Source organism: Rhinichthys klamathensis, unplaced genomic scaffold (genome assembly GCF_029890125.1).
Source record: "Rhinichthys klamathensis goyatoka isolate OS25496 unplaced genomic scaffold, OSU_Roscu_1.1 h1tg000200l_1, whole genome shotgun sequence".
Classification (NCBI taxonomy): domain Eukaryota; kingdom Metazoa; phylum Chordata; class Actinopteri; order Cypriniformes; family Leuciscidae; genus Rhinichthys; species Rhinichthys klamathensis.
Genome location: NW_026606726.1, coordinates 957,501 through 977,115, shown reverse-complemented (window position 1 = coordinate 977,115; position 19,615 = coordinate 957,501). Strand labels below are relative to the sequence as shown.

The 19,615-nt window shown below is 36.1% G+C and overlaps 2 protein-coding genes across 2 annotated transcripts in view; both read left to right on the top strand.

Moving 5' to 3' along the window:
- Positions 1-7,781: 7,781 nt before the first annotated feature.
- elovl7b (ELOVL fatty acid elongase 7b) lies at positions 7,782-13,445 on the top strand. Its single transcript, XM_056263157.1, has 8 exons — positions 7,782-7,839; positions 8,181-8,270; positions 8,600-8,790; positions 8,886-8,966; positions 9,070-9,126; positions 9,212-9,317; positions 12,163-12,299; positions 13,056-13,445. The coding sequence occupies exons 2-8, from the start codon at positions 8,207-8,209 to the stop codon at positions 13,266-13,268; spliced, it is 849 nt and encodes a 282-aa protein (XP_056119132.1). The 5' UTR covers positions 7,782-7,839; positions 8,181-8,206; the 3' UTR covers positions 13,269-13,445.
- A 746-nt stretch (positions 13,446-14,191) lies between these two features.
- Positions 14,192-19,615, top strand: part of depdc1b (DEP domain containing 1B) — a 16,546-nt gene continuing 11,122 nt past the window's right edge. Inside the window, exons 1-4 of the mRNA XM_056263155.1 lie at positions 14,192-14,363; positions 15,978-16,243; positions 17,024-17,162; positions 17,299-17,426. Coding sequence (XP_056119130.1) covers positions 14,316-14,363; positions 15,978-16,243; positions 17,024-17,162; positions 17,299-17,426 — 581 coding nt within the window. The 5' untranslated portion in view covers positions 14,192-14,315. The remainder of the gene's footprint in view (positions 14,364-15,977; positions 16,244-17,023; positions 17,163-17,298; positions 17,427-19,615) is intronic.

Sequence of the window (19,615 nt, the reverse complement as noted above, 5' to 3'; positions counted from 1 at the left end):
TGTGTTTTACACTAGCTGTGTGCTTTCATGTTGTCATGTTTTGTGTGAACACGTGGCTTATGAGTGTTTTCATTAGCTGTGTGTTCATGTCTCGTTTTGTGTGAGCACATGGCTGGTGATTTGGTTTTACTGGCCATGTGCTTGTGTTCAAGTCACGTTTTGTGTGAGCAGATGGCTTCTCATGTATGTTTCCTTGTGCCATGTGCTCTCCTGTTGATTGTCTAGCCCCTCCCATCTTGTTACCTGATTATTGATTTGTTTGCCCCACCTGTCCTCCCTCATTACCTCCTTTGTTTGGTCTCCCTATTTATTCTCGCTGTGTTTGCAGTCCTGTGCTGTTTCGTTGTTGTATGTACCTGGTGTGTTACCCCTTGTGTCAAGTCAGCCAAGTCATTTGTTTTCCCCTACGGGGTAGTTTTGTTTGTATTTTTGTTTTGTTATTATCATTAAAGAACCCATCATCTCTGCACCTGAGTCCTCGCTCCTTTCACCTCCACCACACCTGACACTATAGCTGCGTCCCAATGTGCATACTATCCATCCTAAATAGTATGTGACATTAGTAATTTTCAATACTATTTAGGGCGTAGTATGCACATTGGGACGCAGCTTATCTCTATCATTTAGTTATCCTTCTGGGTGTGAACGGGCCTTAAGCACTTTCTTTAGAAATATGTAGTAGGACCTCACTTATAACTTTAATATGCGATACAAAAAAAACGTTGCAAAAAACAATTGAGGAGTAATATACAATATAGCACAATGCAGTACAACATAATACTCAGTTTAAATGTCACCAGGTAAAATGCTTGTCTAACTCTAAGAAAGCGATTAGTTCTATAACTTTAAGTAGTTTTTGTCACTGCTAAAACCAATGTATTATAAACTGATCTTAACGGTTGATTCATTCAGATTACATTCATTCATTCATTCATTCATTCAGGTTACATATTAGTAACTAGTTACTGTAAAAAATGATCATGATTTTAACCGTAAAAGACTGTAAAAATGCTACAGTGCAAAACTGTTAACTGTTAATCAGTTTTCTTACTATACAGTAAATAACTGATAGATCTAACAGTACATTTAATGTAATTTTAGTTATAAAAATACAAAAATACAGTTTTTGAAAGTGAAAAAGAACAACTCTTTGTATAATTTACAGTGAAAAACCGTAACTTGACATTCCCACAATTCCCTGCGTGACACTTCACATTTGATTTATTTTAATAACTATGTTTCTTCTTAGTTTTCTTAGTTCTTTTCTAATCAGTTATGTAGGCTACATTAGGGTTTTATGTTACATTTAATGTTGTGAAATTAATGTTTATTGCATTTTTAAAATTTCATGTGTGTTACCATGATGGTGTTTAATGTGTGTGCGAATAACAGGTTTTAATACCTTTTTTTTGGAAGAGCTGCTTGTGATGAGCTTTGATTGATCATGTGACTCTCATCACCGCTGTGATTGGTGGTTGTCAGCGTATTACAACGGTACAAAACCGATATTAAATGGGTTGGTAAATTAACATTGTATCAGAATATGAAAAATGGTTTATTACTGTAAATTTTAAGTTAAGTCTGTAAAACCAATAATGTTGATACCGTATTTTTGACGGTAAGTTCTGGTAACCACAGCTGCCAGTTTTTTTCCGTAAAAACAACTGGATTTTTTTTTTACAGTGTGTCTGTTCTTCCTATAAAATTGTTCTAAGAATAGATTTGACTTTGTTTTCCTCACCGGAACTTCTAAAACAACATTCAGATGCCATAAATACTACATTAACATAGCATTCGTGCCTGTCAATCATCATTATAACGCAAGGACATTAAAATTCTGCCACAAGTGTGTCTGCATGTGTTCAGCGACTAGAGTATAAAGTTACAAAATCTTTATCATAAACTAGCACTATAAGACACAGAATCATTTGAGGCATTATTAATCCATTAACCACAATTTCAGCGAATATCCTAAATTATCCAATAGCTGGTTTTAGTCAAGAACACAGTCCTGTTTTGAGTTCTATAGAAAATACTTTTCGGCTACAATTGTGAATTTCATCAGTTTCATGAATTTTTAATTTCAACTGTAAATTTCAACCTCAGTTATGTAACTGATATGAGTGCAGACAATAACCTTCCCTTTTTACCGGTATATTCATTACGACAAGCGCAACACCATTCAATTATACGCCTTCTGAACGGCTTAAACCAGCCTATAATCTCTTTATTTAAAATATTGTGTTTAACAAGATGTGTATCATGTTCGAAAACAGTCCAATGGTCTTTAACTTTACCAGCTGAACCTGTTGTATCAGTAACATCATTCACATTTTTGTGATGTCACACAACCCCCTTTGTTTATTTCAAGTGTTTGACTAACTACAGATTATATAACACATTTTTTCTCCAAGGGGTTTTGTAAACTTTACCACACATCAACTTAAAGCTGTAAAGTACACAGCAATACACATGCAGTTATGTGCTTGTTTTATTTTATTGTTTTTATTTTAGCATATACAGATGAGATGATAAAAGTGGATCTAGAAATAAGTTTAAACAGTCACATTGCATTAAAAATAACAGTCATAACCTCTATCTGCATTGAAACCCAGTTGATTTAAGACATTACGCAGTTTATGAGCTCCCTAATAAGACTATATAAGACTTGAAAATGTCACGAAAAATGAAAGAAAATTGTATTTTATTGCCAATATCTATTATTTATACATCATTTCTACGGACACCTGCTTGAAAACAATAAGGGTATACGTTAACATGTCAACGTTTTTTCGCATGCAGACAACAACGTTCACACAGATCTGCGAAAACGGCAAAAAATGCTGTATTCTGCTGCCAGGCCAGTAGATGGCGATATAATGTATAACTTTAGTAGTTGTACTGTACACTATAGCTATGTTTCCATCCACACGTTTTTATCCGAATTAAGTGATATCGAATGAAAAATGCCTTATGGAAACAGTCAAATTCGATTCAATTTCATGAATATCGACTCAAATTAAATGCGTTCGGTCTCATCGGATTTTATCTTGATCGATATACGGCTTATGCGATAAACGGTGATGGAAAAGTTATTTGCCGAATAAATAATGAATTGCGATTAAGTTTTAGGTCCTTTTATGGTTGCAACACGCCACAAAACATAGAAGAAGTTTTAGTTCATTTCCGCCCAGTATTTCCGCTCTGTTTGCGCACACATGGCGGGTGTCAACAAAGACAGATGTAAGTGGACAAAGCAAAAAAATGCTTCAACCAAAGGGTTTCCATGAGGTGTCTGAACCACGATCTCCCAGAACTGATGGAGCGCTGTCGTTCCCACACCGCAGCTTGTTATTATATATAGCTTGTTATTACATGGCTTGGTTGAATTCTAATGTAGAATGCGGTCTGTTATTTCTTGATAACAGACGTTGCTAAGTATAACCTTTGGTATAACACACCGTTGCTAAGTATAACACACCGTTGCCATGAAAAACAGAGCGTTGCCATGGACGCAGTTCAGAGACGGAACGGACTATTTTCTTTAGCGGAAGCAATACAATCGTTTTTAATTCAATAAACTCCTTTTTAAATCAATATTTTGTGTCAAATTATTATTATTATTTATTTGGTAGGTAGCCATGTAATAAGCGGGATAATGTATAGCGAGGCGGTTGTTATAGCGAATATAGTCTCGCGTAGCCAGACCGTCAGACTGACGGCTGAAGGTCTGGAATTCATAGCAGCTTTCTTTGGCCAAGGCCCGCCCATAAGGCCGTTTGACCGACATGTAAAACAACCAATAACAGATCGTTTCGTTCAGCGTCACGTTTTGGTGCGTGGAAATGTCCCCACAACAACAGACCTGCGTGCAACAAGTCAGTCAGCATAGAAAATCAAAGAAGGAAAAGAAAACTTCAAGAGTCTATGCCGTGAACCGCGCATACTTTTGAGAATCCTACGTTTAGCTGATCTTGATAAATGCTCATTGTCACTCATGTAAACACAACAGTTTTTCTTCCGCAATCACACGTCTGCGCTTTGTTTCCCGGCGGACCGAAAACAAACGCGACACTCGCGCCCCCCGGAAATCAGATGACGACTTCGACATTCCTGAAGTGTTTCCAGTTAAGTGTACCAACGTTCCGTGGGCGTGACGTCTGAGGCTGAGACTATAGCAAATACAACCCCTAGGCTAACAACCACCTCGCTATACATTATCCCTTACACATGTCGCTATCAGCTGGCACATAAGCACTATTAGGCTACAACTTGTGCAATATTGATAATTTGTTGGTAGATGGCGCGATCCATTTTGTCTAGCAAAACTTTGTTCGCAAATGTTCGCTTGAATGGACCGCGATGCGATTCAGTGCAAAAATGAATGGAAACACCTTAAAATGTCTCAAATCAATACCAATTTGATCGCAAAATAGCATGTGACGTCATTACGCACAGGTTTTTATCCGCTTTAAAGCCGTTTGATGGAAATACACTTTCACCAGCTTTATTCGCATGAGGTTTTTTACCGAACTTCAGATAATTCGATTGGACAAGTGGATGGAAACATGGCTAGTGTGTAGCCTAGTGATAAATCCTGCCAGAGCTGGATTATCCGGTTTCACTGAGCAACAAGACCAGGAACACTCAAGTTTCTGCAATAACTTCATTCAGATGAGTCCTTTAGGCTACAATGGAATTCTTCTACACTATAACAAAATTTTTTGTGTCGCTCTCATTTCTGAAGTGAACAAACTTGACGTGAGGAAAGGGAATCAGCATAGCAACCGCTTTGGGCTGTATTGTGTTCTTACGTCGATATATTTTTTGGTGATAAAATGTTCTTGATGTCACGTTGTCTGTCAGGAGCTTCATATAGGCCTAGAACTTTTAATAAATTAAAACTAAATCCATCAAATTGAACCCCTAAATCTTCATTTTTGAATTGTAATTAAAATGCATGAATTAAGGAGCATGTACACATATACTTGATCACTATAAAGAAAACCTGTTAAACATGGAAGTATGCAATCAGTCAAGACGTTTTTTCCTTTTATAGAACCTTTTGTCAAAAAAGCGTTCTTTAGAATGGAGTCAAGAACACTAGAGTTCTAAATAGAACCATTGAAGCTTTTTTCTAAGAGTGAAATCTGTTCATCATGAATGAAGACAGAGGGGTTCGGTGGCTTTCACAGTCATTACTGCACAAAAGAAGAGCCATTCATTGATAAAACTAGAGATAAAACCAGAGAAAAGACATTAAAATACAGGCTCATTGATCCCAGCATTTCTAATGACTTATTTCACACATTGCCTGTGTTTTTATTTTAAAATCTTTCATATGGGCACACATATATTTTGTAAAATGATCATCATGATGGAATAGTTATTGAACCGTTGTCCATTGCACTGGCCCTTTAAATGTAGTTGCTATATGTGCACAGTAAGAACAAAAAGTGATCAAATGCATTAACTAATTTGAAACCAAGCAGATCCTTTTAATGAGCCTCTGAGGCATGGATATTTGGATAGCCATTTGATCTTCAAGAATGCACACATGCATTATTTTAAACATTGAGCAACACATCAGCTAACCTTAAACATACTTGAGCTGTGACAAACATTTCAGACGAGACCAATCCGTTTCGTTCAGGTAAAAAATGATGTATTGTAATAAATGGCCCTTTTACACAGCCAAAGGCTCACCTCTTAAGAGGGACAGTTCACCCAAAAATTAAAATCATGTCATAATTTACTTATTTACTTACACCAGGGGTGTTTTTCTAATGCCGTACAGCCTTCTCTCATTTATGGACCACAAAAGTATAATTTTTTCCCCCTAAAATTCCTGTTCGAGCGCATCTATATAAATGCAGTGAATAGCGACCAGCATCAAGCTTTTTAAAAAAGACACAAAAGTATCACAGATTGATCCCATGCATCATCAACGAATTGGTCTCGTCTGAAATGTTTGTCACAGCTCAAGTATGTATGTTCAAGGTTAGCTGATGTGTTGCTCAATGTTTAAATCATGCATGCGTGCATTCTTGAAGATCCAAAATCATGTGCATCTATACAAGCTCATTAAAAGGATCCGCTCATTTGCATTTGGTTTCAAATTAGTTAATGCATTTGATCTTGATCACTTTTTATTCTTACTGTGCACATTTAACATGCAACTTAATTTAAAGGGCGAGTGCAATGGACAGCGGTTCAATAGAACAACTATTCCATCATTTTACAAATCATTTGCATGCACATTTTTTAAATAAAAACACAGGCAATGTGTGAAATAAGCCATTTAGAAATGCTGGGATCAATTCATTTCTTTTTTATCTCTGGTTTTATCGATGCATGGCTCTTCTTTTGTGCAGTAATGACTGTGAGAGCACCAGAAGCCTCTTCTCATTCAGGATGATTGTCTTCACTGATGTAATGGGGCGACCCAGCCCTGAAACTGAAACCAGGCTCAAGAAGGAAGTCAACAGGGCGAATCACACACTGACATCTCACTTTAAAATCACAAGTAAAAATACATCAATTAGATAATGGAAATAAAGCTCATTTACATCCCTTACTATTATTCTAGTATGTTTTGTAATCAAAATATTAAATTATACAGATATTTTAGTATAATTCTGTCTTTTAAGATAATTCTATTAGGGTAATTGGGGCATGTTGTCACAAAAGGTAAATGTAGATCATGGGCAATAACACTGTGTTTAATAGCTTATTTATAGGTTTTAAGGTATGTGTCTATACAGAAATTGGCCTTGAAGGATAAACTACACATAAGTTTGACTACCAGCCCTGTTTTCTGTTGATTCTGAGGTGAAAAAGACAGTATATTCACTCTGAAAGCAAATTTGCACATCATTCCCCATATGTTCCTCTGGGATACTCTGGAGGGTTTGTGTAAAAGTGATATTTACCTCGTCTTGAAGATCTTTCTGCTCACCTGCAAAAAGAGAAATCCTCCCGATGTGTGTCTTTTATCCAGCATTTTCACTCAAATATGTTGCAGATAAATAGCCCAATTTGGCTGAACAAAGAAAAAGGCTTGATGCTCACAGTCCAAAAGGATGGATTTCCGAACTAAAATATTTATTACAAAAAAAGTAGTTAGAATAGCAGCCTATACAAAATCTTTTTTTTTTTTTTTAAATCTCAAGTAAATAAAGGATTGAGAAGATATTAAGTGAATTATTAAGTGGTGTCAACTCAAATGACATTGGCTGAAATAGTTAATTATTTCACACACAAAATTAGCCTTTAATTTAGCTGCTAAATGTTCCTTGGAAAAAATGAGTCTCTCCCTTCGTTCACAGAAGGACAAAGGGAAAATACCAGAGGATTGTAATATACAAAAAAACAAAACAAATATAGCCTACCACAAATACACCACAATTTCTACTCCTCAGCCTGACCGTTGTTGTTATTTTGTTGTTGTGATATTAAATTATTTTGTCTTTTTCCTCCTTGATGTGTAGTACTAAAAAGGAAAAGCTGTTTAAAAAATAAAGTACGAAAAAGCATTTTTTGAAGCCTTTTTTTCTGGGTGCAAAATAATGACACACACCTGCTGTTGACATTCGTACAGCGTTCCGCTCATATTTTCATACGAGTCGCCATAGAAACGCCAATGAGAGGACGACTGAAAGTTTCGACCTAAATTCCGGAAGTTTCATGCGACAGAATCTCCATATATGAATAATTGTGGGCGGAGCCACGACTACAGGTTGTATAAGAACTGCAGGTTGAAAGTGAATCATGCAATTGACACCAGGAGCAGATCTGAGGAGGGAGACCGTGGAAGGAGCATAACCTCGGGGTTTAAAGGTTTGAGTTTTTCTCGTAGTTATTTATTAGGTTTAGAATATTTCCCGTTGAAGTAAACATGGGGGTTTGAAAACACATATCGCCCTTTCAAAAAGTTTAGATGGCGTTCAAGCTATTGAAATACTAAAATCCCTAGTTGAAATACTAATTGTAATCTACACGTCTTTCCAGTTGTGTCCGGGTGTGTTTTGAACGGGTTTGTCTCTCTGGGAGTGGCGGGAGAGTTTTGGGAAAGCCTATATAATCCCTCTTTATAAGTTTAAAGGTTTATCTAGTAGGCAAACATTAAGCAAGAATGCAGTACAAATAAGTCTTGTTAATAATTTCTTCTTTTTCTTTAGAAGAGACGCCTAAAGACTCCTTCGACATGGCTTTCAACACCCTGACCTCTCGAGCCGTTCTCCTGTATGATGAGTGGATTAAGGAAGCTGGTGAGTCGTCATCATCATCATCATCATCATCATCAGTGCTACATTATTCTAAATGTCATAATCATTTGTTAACAAACAAGTGTTCATTATTTCAATGAGCTCATTGTTTCTGCCTTTAAATTATTACATTGTTTAAATTAATACTTTTTAGCTAACTGTGTACTTTTCTGAAATGCATAACTTCTCTCTAAATTGTAATGTGGACCTGCTTTGAAACGATGTGTATTATGAAAAGTGCTTTACAAATAAATGTGAATCCTCATCTTATCAGCATGACTGTGCCTGTAAGGTTTCTGTCTGGAAAATGACGTCTCTTGCATCACTTGTAGATCCACGGACTGGGAACTGGCTTCTCATGGCCTCCCCGTTCCCTCAAACCATCATCATCGCTGCCTACATCTACTTCGTGACATCACTGGGTCCCCGGCTAATGGAAAACCGCAAGCCCTTCGACCTCAAGCGTATCATGATCGTCTACAACTTCAGCATTGTGGCGTTTTCCCTCTACATGATTTATGAGGTTTGTGATTTTGTGCACCGTTGCATCATGCATGTTATCATTTCTAATGTTTGTTTGTATATTTGCGTTGCTCAATCTCTCTTCCCTCGTTGCAGTTTCTGATGTCTGGTTGGGCGAACGGCTACACCTATGGGTGTGACCTGGTCGATTATTCCAGTTCTCCTCAAGCTCTCCGGGTATGTGAATGGAGCACATTCCTCAGGTTGTGCGTTTGATACTTTCTGATGACGTGTGCAACAGTTTGTCATTTCTTTTTTTACCTCGTTTCCTTTTTTCTAGATGGCATGGACCTGCTGGCTGTACTATTTCTCCAAGTTCATTGAGATGCTTGACACTGTAAGTGTGTTTTCTTTTGCTTTCAAAACTGGTTATATATTTTACAGTGGACCATTAACGCTAAACTTCTTTCTTGTCTTCTTAGATTTTCTTTGTCCTGAGGAAAAAGAACAGCCAAGTTACTTTCCTTCACGTCTACCATCACTCCATCATGCCCTTCACATGGTGGTTCGGGGTCAAATTCTCCGCAGGTAAAGTGTTATACGATTGACGCTTAAAGGGACAGTTCACCCAAAAATGAAGTTAGTCATTTTCTCGCTCTCATGTCATTCCAAACCATAATAATGCAAAAGAAACGCCTTTTTAATTAGGTTTCTGTCCCTCCATTGAAAGTCCTAAAAGCTCATGTAGGCGTTGAATTGATGGGTATAATCCAAGTCTTATGAAGGGATATGATTGCGTCATATGCTGAACCGCTTTTAAACCAAACAGTATTTTGCTTTCTCAATTGGCAGATTACTTAGCTTTTTTCAAGCCAAAAACTCACTTAAATTTTTTTTTCTGAAAACAAGACAAATCTGACTTGTCTAGAGAATGTTTCTTAAGTAAGAAAAGCTTATTTCTTTTTTTTTTTTTTTTTTTTTTTTTTGCAGTGTATGACTTTTTTGGGGGGTTTAAGTTTTGATTACCTGGACTTTCAGTGGTGGGACCGAAACCTCTCAGGTTTCATTAAACGGGGTTTGTATAAGGTGCTTAAAGTTTTTGAAAAATAAGCCCTGGAAAACCACTGAAAACAGCCATATTTATTAACCTGTTAAGCTTCAAGCCCACTTTTGAAAAATCCCCAGAAATGACATACCCAAACTGAAACAGATACAGTTCATGAACCCTTTGCACTAAAAGCACAAGTATGATCTCATTTGAAAGCTGACACCTGGTTGTTTATTGTAAATGTAGAATTAATTATTGTCATAATGAAAAAAACAATTTTAAATAGCTTCAAAGTTTTGTAAAGTTATTAGAAATTTATTTTTATGAAACATCTTCATGAAAATAAAATTGAAGTTGGCCCTGGAGCAATCTAGAAATGCACTGCAGCTAAAGCCACATGTCTGACCATTTTATATTTAAAATCTGAAAATGATAAGTATAAAAAAATCTGTATTTAGTTAAATGTTTTTCAAGATCATGTCAAATTACTTTATTTTGATTAGACTCTATTAGCAAACTGATGTTTAGTCATCTTCTGAGTCATCTATTCAGTCTATTGTCTCTATTGTTTTGTGGTGCCCCATTCAGTCTCAGTCTCCCCTGCACACATTTACACCTCTCCAGACTGGTTATTATGGCTCTAAATATGCATTTCTTTTGTCTGCATTATAGCTACTAACGACTGGCTATTCACAGGCTATTCATAGGGTTTCAAACCCTAATTTCTTTTATCAAAGTTCTCACTAAATATTTGAAACTGGTATCAAATGCACTGAAACATTTCAGTAAGCATTCCTATTTAGAAAAAAATCATAAAACAATAACTGCTCGTGGCAGGTGCGCCTGGGCTCGCTAGCATGTTAGCTTAGCACACCATCAATACACGACCATTTATGAGATTAAAACCATGTTTGTGCTCCAAACTTACTATATAACGCAAGTCTAGTGTTTTAAATAATCTTCTGTGATCTAACTTGGCTTCAGATAAAAAAAAATCCGACAGAAAATGTATTATTTAGTGTTCTGAACGATGATGAAATCTATATCGATTAGCATTACATTATAAATATAATCTATTATTATGAAATACCTGGCATGGCTTGAAGAACACAGGTAACTCAAATATCATTGCAATCATGTTTATTGTCTTCAAAACATCGTTATCTGCATGTTACAGCGATCTCTGTCAGCTACTTTCTGTATCACTCAGTGACGTCCTGGAATGTCACATGACTATGGGTCTTCTTCATGATCCATATATGGACTTTTATTGGACATAATAGCGCCCCCATGCTATTGGTATGAATGGAAAACACAGCACATCTCAGTAAGAAGCGATCATTATGATTACATCGACGCATTTGGGTATAAATTCAATAAATATTATTCCTGTCTATAGAAATATGATGTGAATCTATGACAATATATCAATATTTCTCCACATCTGCACATTGTTGAGCTAAAAGCCCTCAGGGACGTTGTTTTGTGAATCGCTGTCATGACGACAGCACGGAGTGTTTTTTATGAATGGACCGGCTGACGCTCATAATTCATATTAAAGGTATCGACTCATTTTTTTCATTTCATAACTCCTGACACAAATTAAGACATAACTGTCACTATAAGTTTCTCAGAATACAATAGTGGTCAAATACTGAATCTTGAGTCTTATATCTTTTTAATGATGTATAGTTTGTCAAGGTATAACATTAAATCTGATAGTATATTTGAACTAAATAAAAAAAAAAACGCTTCAGTGCGCCGACGCTCTGGCAACGGTTAAGAGGTTTTAAGAGGTACTTGAAGACCATATATTTAAAATTAGTTACATTTTATTGATAAAACTATATTTTTACGCAAAATCAACTCCGCAACCCGTCTGATATACTAGATACAGTATGACCATGCGAAATGGCTCTCTGAGTGATATTGCTAATATAAATATCCAAGTATATGATCGCATTCATTCTTCGGGTCAATCATGCATTCATGAGAGGGAAAAAGTCAATTTGAATAATCAAAGTGATATCTTCGATAACTTTAACCATTGAAAGGATACTATGACACGGTCATTGCATGTGCTTTTTGCTTTTTTTTTTTTTTAAAACTAATAAAGATATTATAGTGAGATCTCTGATTATAGTCCTTGAAAACCAAAAAGTATCTGTACAAGCCATTCACACAAATTAATATAATCCCTCTACTTGCAGCCAAAAATTAAAACTCATTCTCACACATTTGCATGTTTTTGTGACTTGAGTCAGTCATATTGCATATTTAAGCGGCGCTCATTCACTTTTACCGTAATGTACAAGCTGCTTAATTTTGCTCTGAAGTCCTTTTATTTTTCGGCTTTAACGGACTCTGTTCATTTGTCTTTCGTAGGTGGTCTGGGAACTTTCCATGCCCTGCTGAACTGCATCGTCCATGTCATCATGTACTCCTACTACGCTCTTTCTGCCATGGGCCCGGCCTACCAGAAGTACCTGTGGTGGAAAAAGTACATGACCACCATCCAGCTGGTAAGTTAAGCTTCTCTCCCCATCACATGTCCTTTGTTGTCCAAATCCAGATTTTCACGTCTCTAACTTGAACATGTTCATACTAAAAGCCAAAAAAATTGATTTTTAATGGGGACTTTAACTAAAACAGATCTATTAAATTAAACTGAACTAAAATATAAATATGTGATGAATTTGCAACTAACTGAAATGATAAAAAAACTGAAAAAATATAATAAATACTATAATAGTACTAAATGTGTGTATATATAGCCTATATTATTTTATATAACACACACACACAAACACACAAAATAACATATATATATGTGTAATAATAATAATAATAATTAGAGTATATATATTATATATATTAAATATTTGTATGTCATTTGTTGTCCAAATCCAGATTTTCACGTCTCTAACTTGAACATGTTCATACTAAAAGCCAAAAATTTGATTTTTAACTAAAACAAATTTATTATTAAATGAAACTAAACTGAAATAAAATATAAATGTGGTGAATTTGCAACTAACTGAAAAAAACCCTGAAAAAATATTATAAATACTATAGTAATACTATAATAGTACTAAATGTGTGTGTGTGTATATCTAGCCTATAATATTGTATATCTCACACACGCACACACAAAATAACATGTGTGTGTATATACATGTATGTGTTATTATATTAGTATATAAAAAATTTGTATTATGTCCTTTGTTGTCCAAATCCAGCTTTTCATGTCTCTAACTTGACCATTGTGTTTGCATCAGGTTCAGTTTGTGCTAATCACGGCTCACATCGGCCAGTTCTTCTTCATGAAGGAATGTCCTTACCAGTTCCCCGTCTTCCTCTACGTCATCGGTCTCTATGGCCTGATCTTCCTGATCCTGTTCGTCCACTTCTACTATCACGCCTACACCAAGGGCAAGAGGCTTCCTAAAGTACTCCAGAACGGAAACTACCTTCTCAAAAAATCTGAGTGATCTCTTCCCTTGGCCAGCTAAACTTAGCTATAACCTGTTAAGTGGGAATATTCCTTTTATTTCATGCGTTCAAGTTCCACTCCCCTGTTTTATGTTAAAACTAATGTGGAAAACCGCCACCCTATCACTGGATTTAACACTTCCGAATTTGCACATTGGTGTTTTTTTTACTAGAGATTCTGTCCTCAATTTTGTTGTCTTCACTTAAGGCTTTGAAATGAGAATGGGGTGGGAAGTACAGTATTCGTTATAATGTCCTCCAATTTATCTGTAAATATTGAAATTCTCAGCTTTGGAATATGATTGAACTGCTTGGCCAAATATGAAGAGGTTATGAGAGCGAGGCTGATTTGAAGTTTGTTGCTAATAGGGTTTTTGAAGGCTGTGTTTTAGTTGTAACTGAATGAGCCCGATGCCCTTTGACCCTTGAGGAACGCTTGACTGATCTACCTGGAGGTGCTCGAACCTGGAAGTCTATTGGTTGCTGCAGATGTGACATCATCTGAAGTTATTTTGTTTATGCTGCGTGACTATTTATTCTTTATTTAATGCTGATTGTTTTCTTAATGTGATCTTTTAAAAAAAAAATATGAAATTGATCTGTAGGTATTACCTGTTATGCTTTTATATTCTACTGAGCTGAGGAAATGGGAAGACCAGAACAATATCAGAATTGTTTTTCCTTGTCTTTTTAAATCAATTTTGTGAAAGAAATTGAAGTGTTTTATATTATTGAAACAAAATAAATTATTTGTCACGATCTCTGTTTTCTTGCGATTTCATATACACTGTTTTAACTTTTTTTTTTTAACCGCGCAGTTAAACTACACCTCCCATACTGCACTTTGGCAGCCCCGGTTTAAGCTAATGCCCATATTTGGTAAGGAAGCATCACGTGGCTGATTTCGTGTGCCAATCAAATTATGTTCAGGAACGTTTCGGTTTTCAAAACTGATGTAACTGGCGTGGAGAAGATGTTTACAGACATAAACGCAGTAAATGGATAAATAATAAGCACATAATCTATTAAAACCGATCAGGACTTGAATGGATGGTAAAATGATTGGACCTGGGCCTTATAGGGCAACGAAATTGGTAAGAACAATTTTTGAAACTCTTTCCATCCACTCGTTGATTTTTAACGCTTCACGTGAGCTGATTTGGTGTCTCTTTAAACGGTTTGTTCAAATATATTACAATAATATATAAGACCACATATCAGTAGGTCTAATGGGCAAAAACTTAGGTTTCTTTAATGCACTTTAGACTATTTTGTATCAACTAACTTGGTCTTCTTTCTGACCAGTGGTAAGAAAACGTCCTATGTGTTTATTTTAACTAACGTAAACGTTAAGCTATTTGCGTTTGTAGTTTTCTATAAAAACTTTAACGCTAATGTCACCAAAATGAAACCAGAATTTTGAATCCGGCTTTATCCACTGAATGTATGCGAATTAGTGCGTATTTAATTAGCTAATGCCTCATTTATACGCAACATTTCAGAAAAATCGAGATCCTTAAAGGAATAGCTGCTAGCCTAAAGTTAGTTCCTCCAAAAATGAAAATGATCCAATAATTTACTCAGCCTTAAGGTGTATACGACTTTCTTTCAGCCGAACACAATCAGATTTAACCTTATATTAAAAAATATCCTGGCTCTTCCAAGCTTTATAATGGGAGTGAATGGGGCTTGAGATTTTGAAACCCAAAAAAGCAAATCCATCCATCATAAAAGTAATCCATACGACTCCAGCGGGTTAATAAATGCCTTCTGAAGCGAAGCCATGCATGTGTTTAGAAGAATATCCATATTTATAACTTTATAAACTATAATCACTGGCTAAGAACATTATTTAACACATTAAATGTATAGATTTTATTAGCACAATCTTTTTATTGCCTTTCTTTAAACACATTTTTGTATCAGCAAAATACAATATCGATGGACCTCTACTTCATGTGTATTGATTTCAATACATTGAATAAAACATGTCTTGGGTATTTAAACTTGCAGACTGCAGTTATCCTCTTTTGCCGTTGAATATAGGGATGCACGATATATCGGTATCGGCCGATATATGTTAATTTTTAATGTTATTGTTATCGGCCCGATAAGAAAATGTGGCCGATATATTAAAGCTGATAAATAATGTATTATTTCCTTCAGATGCGCACTGTTCAACATGATGGTTTTGAATTGCTTGAAATATGATTGGAATCACTTCAAAAAAAGGAAAATACAGTTCAGTGCAACATGTGCAGCGCAAGTCTGTCATATCGGCTACATAAAATTATAATGAGAACATCATAATTGTGTGCTTGGGACATGGCTTTCAATGGTGAGACTTTTGTTTTTGTAATCAGGCTCTCAAAAAAAATATAAAAATTTGGATTTAGATTTATCGGCCAATATATCGGGTTTTAAGCTAAAAGAATTATCGGTATCGGCCAAAATGTTCATATTGGTGCATCCCTAGTTGAATATGTGAATGTTTAATCAAGTAAAAGAATTTGAGATTGTACGGGTTTGTTCTGTATGATATTATGCGGTATTAATTTGATTTGTGCAGGTCGTCTTAAATTTAATTTTAAAAGCTCTGCAGAAACCCTGTAAATACCACAACATTGTTACAATGTAAATGTACCACCGCTCTCAACACATGGCAGTTAAAACAGAATTAATTCTGAAATGTCTTCTGTTTTCTCCAGTGGAATGAGACCATCAAGCTCTTCCGTGGTGGAATGCCAGTCAGACGTCACTGGGCTCATTTCAGGAGTTACGATCACAGTTTCACCGGAGCGGAGGCTGTCGACTTTCTCCATGATCTGCTCAGACAAAACCAGAACTTCGGGCCGGAGGTGACGCGCTACCAAACGCTCCAGTTACTGCGAAAATTCCTCAAAAATCACGTCATCGAGGACGTCAAAGGACGGTTTGGTAAAGAGGACTTAGAGGACAACGGGCATCTATACAGGTGATTTTAAAGAATCTTTCATAAATGGCTTTATTTTGCTGTTTACAGGTGAAACTCAAAAAATTAGAATATCGTGCAAAAGTTCATTTATTTCAGTAATTCAACTTAAAAAGTGAAACTAATATATGATATAGACTCATTACATGCAAAGTGAGATATTTGAGATACCTCGGTTTTCATAAGCTGTAATCCATAATCATCAAAATTATAACAAATAAAGGCTTGAAATATCTCACTTTGCATGTAATGAGTCTATATAATATATTAGTTTCACTTTTTAAGTTGAATTACTGAAATAAATGAACTTTTACATGATATTCTAATTTTTCGAGTTTCACTTGTATTAATGTGAAGCTGCTTTGAAACGGCTCCATATTGAATAAAGCGCTATAAAAATGTTGTTTTGTTTTTAAATATACTAAGTTTGGTGTGCGTAAGGTTTTTTAATGTTTTTAAAAAGAAGTCTCTTCTGCTCACCAAGGCTTCTTTTATTTGATTAAAAATACAGTAAAAATAGTGAATTATTATTACAATTTAAAATAATTGTTTTCTATGTGAATATATAGTAAAGTGTCATTTATTCCTGTGATCAAAGCTGAATTTTCAGCATCATTACTCCTGTCTTCAGTGTCACATGATCCTTCAGAAATCACTCTAATATGAGGATTTGATGCTCAAGAAAAATCTTACCGACCCCAAATTTTTGAAATGTTGCATTATAATAATAAAACAAAATTGGTATTTCAAAATAATTAATAATAAATGCTTTAAATTTGTCAGATTTCCTCCACAATCACCTCTGAAGCCTGTCCCTGTGCGTCCTCCTGTAAGAGATCACGGCTCAGTTCCCAGAATCCCACGCTGGGACGACTATGAGGAGATTACAGTGCCGGAGAAGATCCCCATGAAGCCTCTTATGGTGAGAGAACATTTGCCTGTGGATGCTGTATCATCTTAAAAATGTATTCTTTCTGGTGCTATTTACAATGTTAAACCTACTGAGCATGAGTAGTGTTATTTTTAAAAATTCTTAAATATTTTTATTTTGATCTCAGAATTCGGAGTCGTGGAATAAGAGGCACAGCATCGCCATTGGTGAGGTTCCTGAATGCCGGTTAGTCCGGAGGACCGAGTTAACCCCGAAACACGTGGACCAGATATGGAAGTCAATGACACTAACACAGTAAGCATTAGGGCTGTCACTTTGCGTTCGAAAATCGATTGCGCAATCGATCGGACCAACCAACACAAGTATCGAAAACGAAAATAAGATTTTAACGGCCTTTTTCTTTTCTTTTTTTATTACCAAAAATGTGTTTTAGGTGGACAGATCAATACAGGACACAGAGCATGTAGGATGTTGGAAAATAACAGTGTCTTTTCTGTTAACCAAATGCTTTTTAATATTTGCTATTACTTCAATGCAAGTGAACAAGCGCGCCGTTATTTGTTGCGTAGTGACGTGTGTGTTCAAGTAAGCCAGAAATGAGCAGATTCTGTGCAATATGCTGTATTTAATATATCATGAGGATCACGAGTTGCGTATTTGCGCTAAATCCGCGCAGATTTGGCTTAAACAAACATAGAAACACGACAAACTGGCTCGTGATTTGACAGCGTTTCCCGCCAAAGTTCATTTTTACCCGCATTTGGCGGGTCGAGGGAGTTAATCTCAATCCCTGAATGTTGCGCTCCTGTTTGTCATTGTGCACGAAACTTCACGCCAATAAATCATCAGGAATTTTGCTGACTTGTGCGTCTCAAGCGCCCTCTTTACGCTCGTCCTAATGCCTGTTAGGTGTCCGTGGATTTGCCTGTATTTGGTGTTGAAAATGGAAACGTCTTTAGATGGAAAATCGATTTTACAATCAATTCAATGAACACTTATGTCTCAAAAATCACACAGGATTTTTTTCACAAAAGTGACAGCCCTAGTAAGCATCAACCTGGTCACTTCATGTGTTTTTACTGATCGGATAGCTATCTGATTTGTTAAAACAGTTCCATTTGCACATAAATGTGTCTCTGCAAAACAAATATAAATCTGATCTTCAATTCCCGCCCGTGCTATATGCAAATTTACCGTAGTTCACGTCAACGAAAGCAACAAACATGAGCTGCATTTTATTTATCATCAGCTAATTACAATGAGCGCAATAGGAGAGAGAGTGGCATCAGCTCTGGTAAGATCATTTAGTCTCACTACTTTGAATGAAGATGATTGTTTTGAACATCTGCGACTTGTCCCTCCAGCGGGAGTTCTTCTCTATATCAGTGTCAGTGTTTCCGAACTCCCTGAAACGCCTCCATTGTAGTCTTGAGTTTCTTCCGGGAACGAACACGTCACAATATTCCTCATTTAAATAATTCATACGCAGAATAAAGGGGCGGGGCCTGGTTGAGTTAGTTAGTAGTGTGTTAAACTGGCGGTTATGGTAAGGGGCGGGACATTTCCCAAACACACTCTAAGCGCTCGACCAATCACAACACACTGATCCAGCCGACCAATCAGAGCACAGTGTGCTTTTCAGAAGGAGGGGCTTCATAGAGACAGGAAGTAAACAGAGCGTTACTGACAGACTGGGAAGAGAGGAGCCGCAACAATGGAGAATATGAGGAAAATAATCAACATTCAAGCAGGAAAACCTGTTCTAATAGAATCTAAAAACAACATCAAGACTTTAAAAAAGGGCATTAATAGGTCCCCTTTAAGAAGTGGTGATATTATGCTCATTTACAAGTTAATAATTTTATTTTTGGGGAATACATTCACATGATTTAAAGTAAAAAAAAAAAGTTGTACATGCTGCAGCACCTCTTTTCACTCTCTGTCTGTTTAAGTTCCTGTCTCTTTAAATCCCGCCTTTCTGAAAAGCCCAGTCTGTTGTGATTGGTCAACCACTTAGAGTGCATGTCAGAAATGTAAAGCCCTTTTTTTTAATACCATAATTGGGTTTCAGTCAATACCAGTGTGGGGGTAACACATTAAAGTAAAGCAAGGTATGCAATCAGATTACTTTTTTCAAGTAACGAGTAATGTGATGCAATTTATAACAATGTCTAAGGTACTTTAAGTTAGAATATTACACAAACCTGCTACAATTAAATGTTAAATTATACAAATATACTTTTATGTATTTAATCTAACTTTAAGTAAGGGATAGTGTACATCCAGCCAGTGGTTCTCTCGAAATAACCCCCGACAGGATGATGAGGACCTTAATCAGCCTGAAGGGGGTTATTTTTATTAGACACAAAATATTGATCTGAGTTTAAATATTTAATTAGGTCTTTAAGCACAAAGCTTCCGCAGAGAGAGCATTTGCAGCGCGGCAAGTTCTTCAAACTAAACGGACATTTAGAGATACGGTA